At 42.6% G+C, this 15,116-nt stretch overlaps 1 protein-coding gene across 1 annotated transcript; it reads right to left on the reverse strand.

Annotated features, from left to right (window-relative positions):
* Positions 1 to 4,614: 4,614 nt before the first annotated feature.
* On the reverse strand, positions 4,615 to 13,421 carry htr3b (5-hydroxytryptamine (serotonin) receptor 3B). The gene is made up of 9 exons (XM_061739117.1): positions 13,290 to 13,421; positions 12,320 to 12,483; positions 12,033 to 12,077; positions 11,179 to 11,288; positions 9,699 to 9,868; positions 8,675 to 8,832; positions 6,175 to 6,385; positions 5,075 to 5,284; positions 4,615 to 5,001 (listed from the first exon to the last, which is right to left on the reverse strand). Exons 1-9 carry the CDS (start codon positions 13,408 to 13,410, stop codon positions 4,736 to 4,738), a joined length of 1,455 nt encoding a protein of 484 aa, XP_061595101.1. The 5' UTR covers positions 13,411 to 13,421; the 3' UTR covers positions 4,615 to 4,735.
* Positions 13,422 to 15,116: the final 1,695 nt, after the last annotated feature.

A 15,116-nucleotide genomic window follows, 5' to 3' on the forward strand; every position in this document is an offset into this window, starting at 1 on the left:
AATATGGTGTAAAAGTTAACTTATTTCAATAATTCAACTAGAATATGGTGTAAAAGTTAACTTATTTCAATAATTCAACTAGAATATGGTGTAAAAGTTAATTTATTTCAATAATTCAACTAGAATATGGTGTAAAAGTTAATTTATTTCAATAATTCAACTAGAATATGGTGTAAAAGTTAACTTATTTCAATAATTCAACTAGAATATGGTGTAAAAGTTAATTTATTTCAATAATTCAACTAGTATATGGTGTAAAAGTTAACTTATTTCAATAATTCAACTAGAATATGGTGTAAAAGTTAATGAAAATACGGGACAAATCGCGTCCCATATTAGTTCAATACAGGATGCAACATTTTTTTCTCAAATAAAGGACAATTCCGTATTTTACGGGACGGGTGGCAACCCTAGTGCTGGGACCACTTCTTTTTGCCTGATAATTGCATCCTTTGGAGGCAGACAGCAGGCCGTACCGTTGCGTTGCTATGCTGATGATACTCAGTTATACCTGTCCATGAGACCTGAGGTAACTAACTGGTTCCTCAAACTACAAACATGTCTTAAAGTTGTTGTATTTGGACCTTAACTCTGTCGGGGACATGTTTTCCAGCATGTGTGTGTTTGGCCTAGAAGTCATAACTTTGTCTGTCCTCACTCATTTGTCTTCTACTCCAGCTCTTTCATCGTTGTTGTTGTTAACCTATTTCTTCTTCCCAGCAGGTGTACCTGATCTGTTGCTTTTCTTCTCTCCTCTTTCCCATCTTCTCAACCCCCAACCGGTCGAGGCAGACGGGCGCCTGTCCCGAGCAGGGGCGTCAATTGGGTATGGCAAGGTATGGCAGCCGCCACACCTTGGCTTCAAGGGAAAATGTAAATGTTTGTTTTTTAAATACATTTATGGAATTATTCTGTCTATTTGTATTGATTATTCTATTATTTAATACATATAAAATAACTACAAATGCAAATCAGAACAACAGGATCGATTTCACTAGTTATTACGCTGCAAAAAACTCAAAATCTTAACAAGAATATTTGTCTTATTTCTAGTTAAAATGTCTAATTTTTAGTCAAAAAAATCTCGTTACATTTAAGACAAGACTCAAAAACTTAAAAAACAACAATCTTCACCTGTTTCAAGTAGATTTTCACTTAAAATAAGTAGAACATTTTTTTTGCTTGCAATGAGAAGATAAATCTTGTCCCACTGGCAGATTTTTCTACTTATTTCAATTGAAAATGTACTTGAAACAGGTGAACATGGTCAAATGAGTTATTTTTCTGGCGATGATTCTTGTTTTAAGTGTAATGAGACTAAAAATGACTAAAAATGAGACATTTTAACTAGAAATAAGACAAATATTCCTTGTAAGATTTGGAGTTTTTGCAGTGTGAGCGAGACTGCATTTGAAAAAGTTCCAATTTTCTTGACCACACAGATAAGCTCCATAGTAGACTTTTGTGATGAGTATTTGCTGGATGTGTTGATTGATACTGTAGTTAAGTTCTGTGACTCGTAACCTTGCCATACCTTAGCTTTGACTGAATTGACGCCACTGGTCCCAAGTCTGGTTCTGCCAGTTAAGCATGTGGCGTCAGCCGCTAGTGGTCAATCAGAGTGAAATATCTTCAGGTGAATTTGCTTGTCCCATAAAGCTTCAGCTCAATTAAAGCTGGTTTTGTTCATATTTGTTTAGAGGCTCCACAGATGTGGGCTTCTACAGCCGTTTGTCCAGAACAATCATCCACGTTTTTTTGGCCTTTAAAGGCTCGTAGACTCCGACTCACCGTGAGTTTGTAATTGTGTGTGTGTCAGAAAAACAGGCTCATTTCTTTCAAGGAGATTTTTATTTTTTACTGTTATCACATATTGACAAAAAAAACAAAACACCAAACAATTTTCTCAGTATTTTTCAGAACTCCAGCTGAACTGGTTACCTCATAGATGATAAAGTAATAAAGCTGTGATGAATCATTTATCTTCAGCCATGTTGCACAACACCACACACCCACGTCTACTGGAAAAAGAGCGTACAAATACTTTCAAAATCGGATTAAAATGGATTGTTCCACCGGCAGGTTTTCTGTGATGCACTTTTGATTTTCTTATCGCGACTATTTGGAAACCAGCAGGGAGAAGAAGCGCGGCGGCCAAGCTGTGGGTGGTTTTCAGCGATCTATGTTGTGGCAGAAGGATGGAGATTAAAGTGTGAATACGATATGATAACACCACACTGGAATGGAGGCATTTTCCCCCGAGAGATCTTTTCTTTTTCAGTATCTCTGGATAAATCTTCACTGTCGGGAAACATAATAATAACTCATCCGATACGACGATGACTTTGTCAAACTGATGATGTTCATAGGAAGAGCGCTGGAAGTTATATAAACGCAATGTTCAAAGGACAGCGCAGGTTTCACACAACTTTTAGGAAAAAAACTTTTTCACGTCAGTTATTTTTTGTTTAAGAAAGAAAATGAAGCCAAAATAAGAAATAAATCATGTGAGCAATACTAAGTACCCTCATGCTGCTTTCATAGGATTCAAGAGAGGAAGATGCAGCCGGTGCTGATGACCGTCATCACTGATGAACTGGTCATCAGCAGGTGGGAATGCCTTGATAAAAGCAGATGTTTTGGCAGTTTTCTGGTCTGGAACATTCAGGTGTGCGATAACACAATGCCAAAAGGGAATGACGTCAGTGATAGTCTTAGAGAAGAACACTGGTTTTCCTGAACCTCAGTCTACCAAGAATTATAAAAATGTTTCATGAGACTATTCACGAGTGGAAGGGTTTTCTCAGGAGTGGACGTCCCTCTACATTTACCCAAAAGCTCAGACCTAGAAATCTATGGAGCCAAATCAAGGCCAAAAGTTTTGCTAATTTGAAAATAAAATTTTAACCTGAAAATTCTTTTTTACAGTTTCAATTTTATTTTTTTCAGTATCAGATCTTTTTTTCAGTTTCAACTCTTTTTATTTCAGTTTCAAATCTTTTTTTCAGTTTCACTTCTTTTTTTTTCAGTTTCAATTTTTTTTTTCAGGTTCAGACTTTTGGCCCCGATCTGGCGTGGGGGGCGTGGCATCAACTGAGAGGGGCGTGGCATAATTAGTGACAGCATAACAGAGAAGGCAGGGGACGTTCCTCAGTCATGTTGCCTTCAGGAAACGTAGGTTGCAGAAGTTATCAGTAGAAGTATGATTCAACACTATATACATTATATTGACGTGATTGGCAGTGGAAAAAACGGATACTAGTGACACATTTCTGTTTAAAAAGCTGTTTTAGACCGTACTTGGCACCTATCGCAGTATAAAAGCAATAAACTATGCCAGACTGTACAGTTCAACAGCCACACTTTATTTCCTACTTCCACATACTACCAAGTACAGTCTAAAACAGCTTTTTAAACAGAAATGTGTCACTAATATCAGTTTTTTCCACTGCCAATCACGTGAATATGGTGTATATACAGTGTTGAATCAAACTTCTACTGATAACTTCTGCAACCTATGTTTCCTGAAGGCAACATGACTGAGGAACGTCCCCCGCCTTCTCTGTTCTGCTGTCACTCATGATGCCACGCCCCTCTCAGTTGATGCCACGCCCCCCACGCCAGATCGGGGCCAAAAGTCTGAACCTGAAAAAAAAATTTGAAACTGAAAAAAAAAGAAGTGAAACTGAAAAAAAAAGATTTGAAACTGAAATAAAAAGATTTGAAACTGAAAAAAAGATCTGATTCTGAAAAAAATAAAATTGAAACTGAAAAAAAGAATTTTCAGGTTCAAATTTTATTTTCAAATTAGCAAAACTTTTGGCCTTGATTTGGGTCCATAGAAATCCTCACGGAAATACAAAACAACCAAGAGGTCCTTCCCATATCTCCATCCTCACTAAAACATGTTGAATGTTAAAGTCCATGACAGCACTTTTAGAAGAAGAAGAAAACGAAGAAGAAGAAAAAAAAAAAAAAAACCTCTTCTGTCTAAAATAGACACAACTGCATCTGAACAAACCAAGAATGTCTTACGGACAAATGAGACCCAAATGGAAATGTTTGGTCTTAATGTCCAGAAACATGTTTGAACACAACTACAGGACCGTGAACTTCTCTGTAGATCAAAATGATCTAGAGACAAATGTGAGGACATCTGTCTGAAAGCTGGGACACTGATGAAGTCAGACGCATCTCTGTGCCACCAAAATACTTCTGACCACATGGAGGGAAACACTCAGAGCGAAGTTCCTGTGTCCGGCTGTAAGACCCAACAAAGTGCACCTCTACTGGGACAAAGTGGTATTACAAGACATGCCGGACCGTCCCCACTCATTGGCCCAGTGCTGTCAGTGGTTCTTTAGTCCAAACAGGAGATCTCTACGCTCTAAACTCGACTCAAGAACTGCACAGGCTTGAGGTTTAGTCACGTCTCTCAGTTCATTATCTCAAATTTACCAGAAAATCTGTTATTAGACCCCAAAGAAAGGTTTTTTCATGAAAGACTGAAATTCTTTTCACAGAAACTGAAGTTTTCACCAACAGGGGTGCCCAGACTTTTGCATTTACTGCATAATAAATCAGTTAAAAAGCTGCAGGAAAACTGAGCCGTCCTTTTAAACCAGCGGTGAGCAACGATGGTAAACTACGTAATATCGGAGGAGGAGGTTTTATCTTAATCAGCTTTATTGTCGTCTATATACCGAAGTTGTTCAGAAAGCTGCGTGTCTCCGGGTCAAGCGAAGCTCCAGCTGGCCCAGAGCAGCAGCAGCGTACCTGCGTACAGGCCCAGGACGAACAGGTAGAGGCGGAAGAGGACGCGGTCGAGCCGCAGGCACAGGGCCAGCCACTCGGCCTGCGCCGAGGACTCGGCCTCCTCCTGGGAGAAATCCATCCGGAGTGAAACCAGCTCCTGCAGGAGACTATCCAGCCTAGACGGGATGTCCTGGACCTCGTTCAGGGACAGCAGGTCGTCCTCCAGTGAGTCTTCGTGCTCGTAGTCTGTGAGGAGATGGAGAAGCAGGGATTAAAGATCTTTGCAGTCATACCGGTATTCTCCAATCGTACGACGTACCTCCAGATGGGTCGATGCGGTCGAGGGTTCTGATGGAGGTCAACGCGCTCTCGGTGAAGCCATGACCGGCTGAGCCGTACTTGTCCAGCAGGCAGGCGGACAGCGACATTCGCTTGACCTCCTCCTCACTGTGGTGGAGCAGCTTCACCACCAGGATGGACTTGACGAGGCTGAGCATCAGCATGGCCATGCACACCACGAAAAACACACCTGGAAGGTAACCAGCGACAGCAGAGTGAGCGGGGAGCAGAAGGAGAAAACAGTCCCCCGATCGCGGGGTTATCTTCGAGGTTTGGAGCCGGCAGCCTGAAGAAAAGGCCACAAATATAATCGCAAAGTCGCAGCTAGGGCTGTTCGATTAATCGATTTTAAATCGTAATCGCGATTATGTAATTAGAACGATGTTAAAATGTGAAAATCGTAAAATCGATTTTCCACTTTTTTTTTTTTTTTTTTACCTTGTCTGCACATATTAATGATTGATGGAAATACCTCTCAATACCTGCGACAAGTGCCCCATCGGAGAGGCTCTTTAGTGTAGGAGGGGGCGTTGTAACCATGGTGATATACTAACATGCCACCGGGCATCCCTCAAGCCAGATGCCGTAGACCGGCTCGTGTTCCTTGCAAAAAACTTGCAAATGTGAATAGCAAATGTAATGACTGACATCACACACCTCTACCTCCTTCATGGGTTGCATTATTATTTAGCATGCAAAGACCCAGTTTAGTTTAATTAGAAAATGTCTTGTTTTATTTAATTGGAAATATAACTTACTGTATGTTTGCAAGTGCTGATTTGCTGATTTTTTTTTTCAGAGATAAAACTTTATATTTTATTATATTTTTTAAAACTTTTTTTCAACTTAATTTACAGAGTTTTGCACTTTATTCATTCATTTTTGGTTTAATAAGAGCAAAGTTTGCACTTAAAGCCCAATGGGGCAAATGTTCAATAAAAAAACAGCATATTTGAATTCATTTCTTTGCCTTTTGTCAATTCACAAAATAATCGTAATCGAAAATCGGATTTTGAGAGAAAAAAATCGAGATTTTATTTTTGGGCAAAATCGAACAGCCCTAGTCGCAGCGCTTCCTACCGATGAGTGGCGTCCTGATGGCGGTGGCGGGCAGCTCGTCCGCCAGGTTGACCCTGAAGAGGGTGTAACCCAGCAGGATGCTGATCTTGAAGGCGATGCGAGTGCCGCTGTTGAGGGGCAGGTAGAAGCTGACCACGTCCACCAGCATGAGGAAGATGCTGGGGATGAGGAGGCCCACCACGTACAGGAGGGGGCGCCGGCGGATCAGCAGCTGCAGCGGAGACAAGAGACCCGCTTACACAGAGACATCACTCACGTGGCGCAAACATCGTCGAAGCCAACCGTCTCTCTGAAAACTGACGACAGAAAAGTTTTGTTAATTCTACGTGAGGTTTCATTTAATGTGGAGATAAAAAATCTGGAATAAAAATACAATACTATAATACTAATACAATACTAAGTACCTCGTTACTGCATCAGTAGGATTTAAGAGGGATTTAAGAGGGTTAGTGACAGCTAAGGAGCTGCTGATCATCATCATTGATGAATGGATCAATGTCAGAAGGTAAAGACATAAGCAATAGTCTTTAAAAAGGCTATTTTTGTTGTATATCAGGCTGGAAAAGACTATAAAAGCATAAATTCTAAAAAGGAATGGACCAGCTAGAACAGGGGTCGGCAACCCAAAATGTTGAAAGAGCCATATTGGAGCAAAAACACAAAAAGCAAATATGTCTGGAGCCGCAAAAAATGAAAAGTCTTGTATCAGCCTTAGAATGAAGGCAAATGGCAAAAGGCGAAATGTTGAGAAAAAAGTCGAAATGTTGAGAGAAAAGTCGAAATGTTGAGAAAAAAGTCGAAATGTTGAGAAAAAAGTAAAAATTTCGAGAAAAAAGTCGAAATGTCAAGATTAATGTTGAAGTACAATCTCAAGAAAAAAGTGGAAATGTTGAGAAAAAAGTCTAAATGTTCAGAAAAAAGTCAGAATTTCGAGAAAAAAGTCGAAATGTCGAGAAAAAAGTTGAAATGTCGAGATTAAAAAGGAAAGGAAAAAGGAAGAAAGAAAGAAAGAGAAAAAGGAAAATAAGAAGAAAAAGAAAAAAGAAAAAAAGAAAAAAAAGAAGAAAAAAAAGAAAAAAAGAGAAAATAAAGAGAAAAAAAAGAAGAAAAAAGGAACAAAAAGGTCAAACAGTTTTGAAAAAGCTCCAGGAGCCACTAGGGCGGCGCTAAAGAGCCGCATGCGGCTCTAGAGCCGCGGGTTGCCGACAACTGAGCTAGAAGAAGATCAAGCAAGTATGATTTGCTTGGAAGAGTTTCCAGGAAAAAAAAACGCTCTTTTGTCTAAAAAGAACATGGAAGCAGGACTGAGGATCTTAAAACTGCTTCTGAACAAACCAGCAGACCTCTGGACAGATGAGACCAACGTGGAGGTGTCTGGTCATGTCCAGAACCATGAAACCAGCACAAACACCTCCCTGTCAATCAAAGTGGGTTATGCATGATGGTCCAGGACCTGGACACCTGCCAGTCTTTGACTGGACCATGTTTGGCCTTCTCTGCAGACCAGAGTCTTCTAGAGACAAGCGTGACGTAGAACGTTTGGTCAATCTTGGGTCACGCAACAAGACAATGAGCAGCAAATCTAGATCAGCATGGCCAAAGAATAAGAGATCCAGGTTTTGGAAGGACCTGGTCCAAGTCTGCAAGTTATTATTGCTACAGGTGGATTTACGAGCGACTGAACTAAGGGGGTACTTAGTATTTCTTGTGACGTTTTTGTTACTTTACTTGCATCAGACCAAACTACTGCGATCAGATGATTTCTGTCACGCTTCCACAGATAGTGAAATACGAGGTTAAGCAGAGGGGCTGCTAATGTACCAGCTGCATTAAGTACATCTATGCGGCGAATCGATCAGCTACATCTATGTGGTAGCTGATCGATTTATTTATTGCCCCGAAATTTTATCTTCAACCTTTTACGTGACCTATCTTTTCTTTGCAACAAAACTGCCGGCGCGGAGCAATATTTCAGTGAGCCGTGAAACGCTCCATTACCAAGAATCGCTCCGTCCTCTGAGCTGAATAAAGAGCAGCCCCCCCTCCAGCGCCGCCCCCACCCGTTCTCCACCTGCGCCGGTCTATGGAGCCCTTTCGCTGACAACTAACAAGAGGTCCATTGATCAGGCAGCCACTGAGACAGTCTCATTATGGCCGCTCAGCCTCCCCTGTCTATCAGCTCCTCTCTCTAACCGTCTCTCTTCTTGCCAGGAGCGGACCCGGCCTCATCCCCGGGAATTAGCCCCGCTGCTGGATCCATGAAGGTCGCAGCCAATTGCTTTACACTTTACGATTCAGACGCACGGCTCGGAGGGGGGATTCGGGGGGGCGGCGGCGTTTACGACAAGCAATCACAGTCATCAGAGTGCACTTGCTCAGCTGTTGCAAAGCTGCAATGACTCAAAATAAAACCTGCGGTTTGGACCTGTGTCATAGTTTGTTTTTAAATTCTCGTTCTTTGACTGAACATCCTGCGAGTGAGCACGTGCGAGTCTCGTACGTTGAACTGGATCTGGGCGTAGTCGGCGTCGTCCTGGCGGGCCTGCCGGTACTGCGAGGGAATGGACAGCAGCTCCCACTCGCCATCGTTCATGAAGTCCCGCTGGCCGTCGGCCACGGCCTCGGCGCTCCTCCACAAGGCCAGATCTATTTCTCTCACTGCAGAGAAAAGAAAAGAAAAACTAAAAGCACAGATAGAAAAAATGCAATCGTGTCATCGCTTTTCATCTCACAGTGAGGAAAATAGTTGGGTGCTTTCATGAACTCGGGTTTGACGCCTCACATTTGTGCCTATTTTTGCTGCTTTATGCTGCAGCCGAGCAGCATGCGAACAAGAAGAAGAAGAAGAAGAAGAAAAGCCCCAAAGGCTTGTTTTACCGAGCTTTCTTCAACAACTCACTTAGACACAAAAACATGAAGTTTTTTTCCTTTTATTTCATAGAAAATGTGCTATATATGGGCCCAAACAAGCGACAGTCATGTTGGAGTTTTGGGCTGTTTTCTGTTGTTAACGCTGGTCTGGGTTTGGTTTTGTTCCAGGTTTGATGACTGCTTGTGTTGTTCATGTTTATTCGGTTTCTTCCACAGAGTCCTTGTTGTTTCTTTCATGTACAGTCGCTCCGCTGTCACTTCTGGTGTCACACGCCACCACAGTCCTCCATCATGACAGACATAAGAAATAAACATGCTTTAACTATTTATGTCCTCCATATCCCAGTTTTCAGTTTGTAATTTCCAGAAAAAAAACCTTTTAAAATGCTGATGTTTCTCTCTGCACGAACTTTACATCAGAATTAAAATGGATGGATGGATGGATGGATGGATGGATGGATGGATGGATGGATGGGTGGATGGATGAGTTTACACCGGACTCACAAGGAACCTGCAGAAATGGTGAACAGCTCATGCTAAGATAAATAGACCTGAACTTGAACCACTGTTTTTTTGTTTTAGTGTTTAATCTTGTTTTCATGCAGAATTAAAGGACAAGAAGATGTATATAACACAGACGGACAACAGCAGACCTGAGTGAAGCCAGCTGCGGAAGGTCAGGCTGCAGTTCTGCTTGTCGAAGGGGAAGGCAAACATCTCCAGGCTGCAGGCCAGAACCGCCTGGACGGGCCGGTAGTTCTTCACCGAACCAGAGGAGTTGACGTAAACATACGGGATCGGAGGAGACCTGCCCTCCTCCACACTGGGCTCAGAAGAAAGAAGACAGAAAAGATCAAACTTTGTATTTTTCCTAAAGGGGACCTATTATGAAAAACACGTTTTTTCTTGCTTTAACACATATAAAGTGGTCTCCCCTCAGCCTGCCAACTCAGAGAAGAAGGAAAGCAACCAAATTCTGCAGTGTCTGTACAGCCGCCCGGATGAGCCATCCAGTGTGATGTGGATCTACGAGCCGTTCAGATTCAGTGCATTTTCGTTACGTAACCAAAATGCAAACCACGCCCACAACTATAAAAGCGTGTAACTGCATGCGAGCGTCCGACTATCGCGTCGCACTGCGTGACATCGGACGCTCTCGGTCCATCTCCCTCCAGCAGCTGCCACTTTATTGAGGTTTTTCTAGTGAGATGAGGAGGTATCATAGAGATAACTTCTCATTTCAACTAACTGGATCAACCGTCCCCTATCCGTGACTGTTTCCTACAGCGCTTTCAACCGGCTTTCAACCCGAGCGGCAGGAAGAAAATAGAAGCAGGGCGTCCGACAATTGTTCACCTCAAAACGCTGCGCCGCGTCACTGGGTCGCTGCGTCGCTGCGTCGCTGCGGCCAGTTAGGACAGTCCAATAGAAAATAAAGCAATGGAATTGATTTTGTCGCTGATGTTCGCTCGCATCGCATGCATGACACGGTGTAAAGGCTGATTTATGGTTCCGCGTAGGGTACACCGTACCCTACGCTGTAGGGTCTGCGTGGATTTAACGCAGAACCATAATTCAGGCTTAACTCCGCCGGCCGGAGCTTCCGCCATTTTTTCATAGCGGTGTATCGCGTCATTCAGGCAGCCAATCAGCACAGAGCCTCATTATCATAGCCTCCCCGCCCACTCAGAATCCCACATAGAGAAGGAGGTAAGAAAACGGTAAAGATAAAGACATGACCCAGAGGCTGAATTTCTAATTTATATAGAAAAAACAATCAAAAGCTTGTTTTTAAGACATTCAAGGCCTGTTTAAAATAGACATTAAATGCCATAATAGGTCCCCTTTAAATTTAAAGAGAATTAACACCCTCAGATGGGGATGTCAGACATTCAATCTAGTTAAAGATAGCGTTTGAAATGATAGTTTCAAACTTCTACTGACTGACTCATAATCGTGTAAATGTGACTTTTCCCACTGACACATAATGATGTAAAACACAACAAAATAAACCAACTTCAGATGGGACATACAGTACAAAATCAGGGTTCTATAGACTCCCACGATAATAAATGACACTTAAATCAAATTACTAAAAGAGTATTGAAGACGGATGTTTGTGGAACTTCTTACAATTCACTCACGATGACGTCAGGGACCCAGATGGCATCAGATGACAGTGAGATCTCGTTGATGCCGTCAAACTCTTCTGGATCCCAAACAAGGAACTCATCTCTCCAGATCTGAACCAGAGGAAAGAATCAAAAACCGGGAACTCAGAGTGTCAAACTTCACGTAAGGACTCCGACAGACTGACCTGCAAAAGGCTGACACAACTGAAAGTCCCTTTAAGAACGGGCGCCCCCTGTACAGGGGGCACGTGTCATTTAAGAGCAGAAGTCCGAGAGCAGGGTGAATGTCTTAAAGAGTTTTACACAAGTTGATAATTAGAGATAAACCCTTCAGCTGCCAAATGTCCCAGTGACTGGAATAAAAATAACCTCCATGAGGAGCTGGACGTCTGAACGACATCCTCGTACGTTGCTGGTAGACACAGGGATGGATGCATGGATGGATGGATGGATGGATGGATGGATGGATGGATGGATGGATGGATGGATGGATGGGTGGATGGATGGATGGATGGATGGATGGATGGATGGATGGATGGATGGGTGGATGGATGGATGGATGGATGGATGGGTGGATGGATGGGTGGATGGATGGATGGGTGGATGGATGGGTGGGTGGAAGGGTGGATGGATGGATGGATGGATGGATGGATGGATGGATGGATGGATGCATCCACCTGTACGACATCCTTGTACGTTGTTGGTAGAAACTGGGTTTATCGTTCATCACTCACATCCAAGGATGAAGAACAAAAGTCCTACAAACGGGAGCCCGGACCGACCCGTAAATCTCATGAAGGTTTTCTGGCCTCCCCGTCTGGATGCAGAGAAAAAAGAACTAAAGAGCTCACCCACCTGCCGGTACCAAATACTTGTTGTGATGCTCTGAGTCTTTCGATCCTGGGAAAAGAGGAAACATTTCATTTGATTGTCATAAAATGTTTGTGTCCACAACACGAATGTGATGAAGAAACGAAGAACTAAGACGACGTTTCATCCAGACGGTGTTGGAATCCGTCTGAAGAAAAAAAGGATCACTGTGAATAAAATAATTTGCATTTTTAATAAAATGTTCAAATTCATTTTAGTCAGGGGAAAAACAACCTGAATGTGTGCAGACGTAAGCAAAGCCTTGAACGTACCACGTCCAGGACAGACTGCAGAATGAGGTCGATGTAAACTGTGGTGGTGCTGTTCCAGTTGTGGACGGGTCGAACTCCACAGTCGTAGCTCCTCAGGAGGGTCCTGGTCAGCTGGTTCAGGCTGGATCTCTTCGCTTTCTCCGGCACACATTCCACCAAAAGAACTGCAAAAACAAGGTCATTAATGCAACGCTGCGTGGGGGTGAATCTCTGATTGGTTCCTGGTTTTCTGGATCAATAAAATGAAGTTGACGATCCGTCTACCAGCAGGACATGTACGAGTTGGACACATGGAGAGTGAAGGTGGGTCAATGGTTAGTTAAATTAAAAAATACAAAAAATGTACCAAGTGAAGAAAAAAAAAAAAAGACTTTCTGGAGAAGTCACTTTATGGTCTTTTTATAACGGTCAAAATAATCTGATTGTAGTTTGAGTTTAAAGCAAATACAGCCTCAGAAATGTGGGCAATATTAAGTACCCCCATAGTGCGTCGCTAGGATTTAGTTGTTGCAGTTGCAGCCATGTCCTGCTGAGGATCAGCCCTTGATGCAGGTGTGCAGACGTCTTTGAAAGCAGATGTTCTGGCGGTTCGTCTTCTCCCCAGGAGATGATCTCAACCTCACCGAGCATGTCGGTATAATAGGAAGAACACTTGGTACTGCTCACACTTTTATTTTTCTCTTTTTGTCAAATGAATAAGGACATTGTGAGAAAAATTTCTCATTTTTTTTTTTACCTTTGCAGTTATTATAACATTAGGGTCCCAATGAATTTTAGAAGATAAACCATGACATTGTCGTCACTGAATTATGCAATAAAGAGACTCCATGCACCGACGATGCTGCAAGCTGAATTATGGAAAGAATAATCTGGAAGCTCATTAGCGTTGAAAGGTGAGACATACTAGTACAATAATTTGCCTTTTAAGTGGTAGTTAAGAAAGTAAGATCAGAGTTGAGGAGCCTCTTACCCGAGAACAACAGCGACAGCCAAATGGGAGACATGACATCAGCGGTCCAGCTGTTACGGCCAAATGTTCCTCCGTTTACTGCAAAATACCAACGTTTATTTCTCTGTTTGCATGGAAACATCCAAACGATGCTCTGCTAAAATAAAATATCCAGTGTTTCTGTAAACGGCAGCAGAGCTGAGCGGGAGGAGGTTAGATGAACGGGGGCAGTGGTGGGCTGTGAGTGATTTTCCCCGGCAGGTAAGATGATCCGCCTGATAGTGAAACATGAAGAGAAAACGCCCCGGAGGTTTGCTCACAATCAGTTTATGTTCATGCTAAATGATTTATTAAATGAATATCTAACCTGTCATTTATGGAGGTCCACTTAAAATATGAAGTTACAGTAATTCTCTGTGAAGTGGCAGCTTCGGTTCTGGAAGTCTAGAAAAAGATCAGGGAGTAAAAATCAACTTCAAGTCACAAATTTAACCTTGGAAATGTCATGATTTAGTTTCCGAGGGTGTGGCTTATTTAAGCAGCGAGCGTGTGGAAACTTGACCCGTTGTTTTTTGCCACGATGAAGACGCAACCTGTCCAGCGCATGGACTGTAAACACGACTAGACAGATGATCCGTGGCGTCACCCGTATGGGTTCTAAAGTAAGATTTTTTCTCAAACTTTGCAGCACCGTGATTCAAATGGGAGGGGACAACTGGAACACGCCCACATGTCCACATGTCAATCAAAGTAACGGCCCTTAAACCGGCAGGAATCGTCACAGACGTTCAAGACAACAGCAGCAACGCTGACTCGCATAATGGTGACTGTGATGAGACGGAGCCGGGACTATTGGATGCCGCACTCGCCCAGCTGTTCTATTCCGACACGGAAGAGGATTTTGAGGGATTCAGGGATGGGGAATGAACTGGAAAAGTTCCCCTCCGCGTTTGTTTTGGGAGTGAACGAAGTTTTCAGAAAGCTGTTTTTTATTTTGTTAATAAAGTTTGACTTACAATACTTATCTTCTTGTTTTTTGGGGGGGGGGTTTGCATTTTCTGTAGAATTTTGTAGCATTTCCTGTAGCGCAGCTCTATCAGGTAGATACGTAACTCAACGCCAGCCACTATAGTACGGTATCTTACGGTGTATTCCGTCCGCCTTATAATGCAGTGCGCCTTATTCAATTCAATTCAATTCAATTTTATTTATATAGCGTCTAATACAACAGACAGCACACAGCAGACATCCACGTAGGCAGGTGGAAGCAGCAACGGATAACCGGGGATGGGGGGAGGGAACCGGGACCGGGGCCGCAGGCCAGAACGCAGCTCCCGAGGCTCCGGCCTGCAAACATGCACAAAAGAGAAAAGGGGGGCCAGCACAAGACACTACAGGAGTGATGGACAAAAACGATAGCTATGAGATTATGCCTTATATATGAAGGCCTTATATATGGAGAGGGTTTTAAAATAGGCCATTTATTGAAGGTGCGTCTTATAATAGGGTGCGCCTTATGGTGTGGAAAATATGGTACACCTCATATTAGACATGTGTTTATTGGTTTATATAAATTCACCAAAACTGATTTTAGAAACAGGCTGTAAATATGTTTATATCTGCTGCAAAGCTAGACGTTTTAACCTGGAGGTCAATGGAGAGACTTACGGAGAGAGTCTCTAGTGGTCAGTTGGTGAATAGCATTTTTTGTTACAATAGCTAGCACTTGGCACAGCGTTGACACACGTTTCTGTAACATAAACAAATCAGTTTTGTTATGTTTTTATAAGACTAGATAATAAAATAGGGTATTGCAGGCACGTAGCCAGTATTGGGTCTGGGTGGCAC

This window comes from Cololabis saira, chromosome 14 (genome assembly GCF_033807715.1).
Source record: "Cololabis saira isolate AMF1-May2022 chromosome 14, fColSai1.1, whole genome shotgun sequence".
In the NCBI taxonomy this organism is placed as follows: Eukaryota; Metazoa; Chordata; class Actinopteri; order Beloniformes; family Belonidae; genus Cololabis; species Cololabis saira.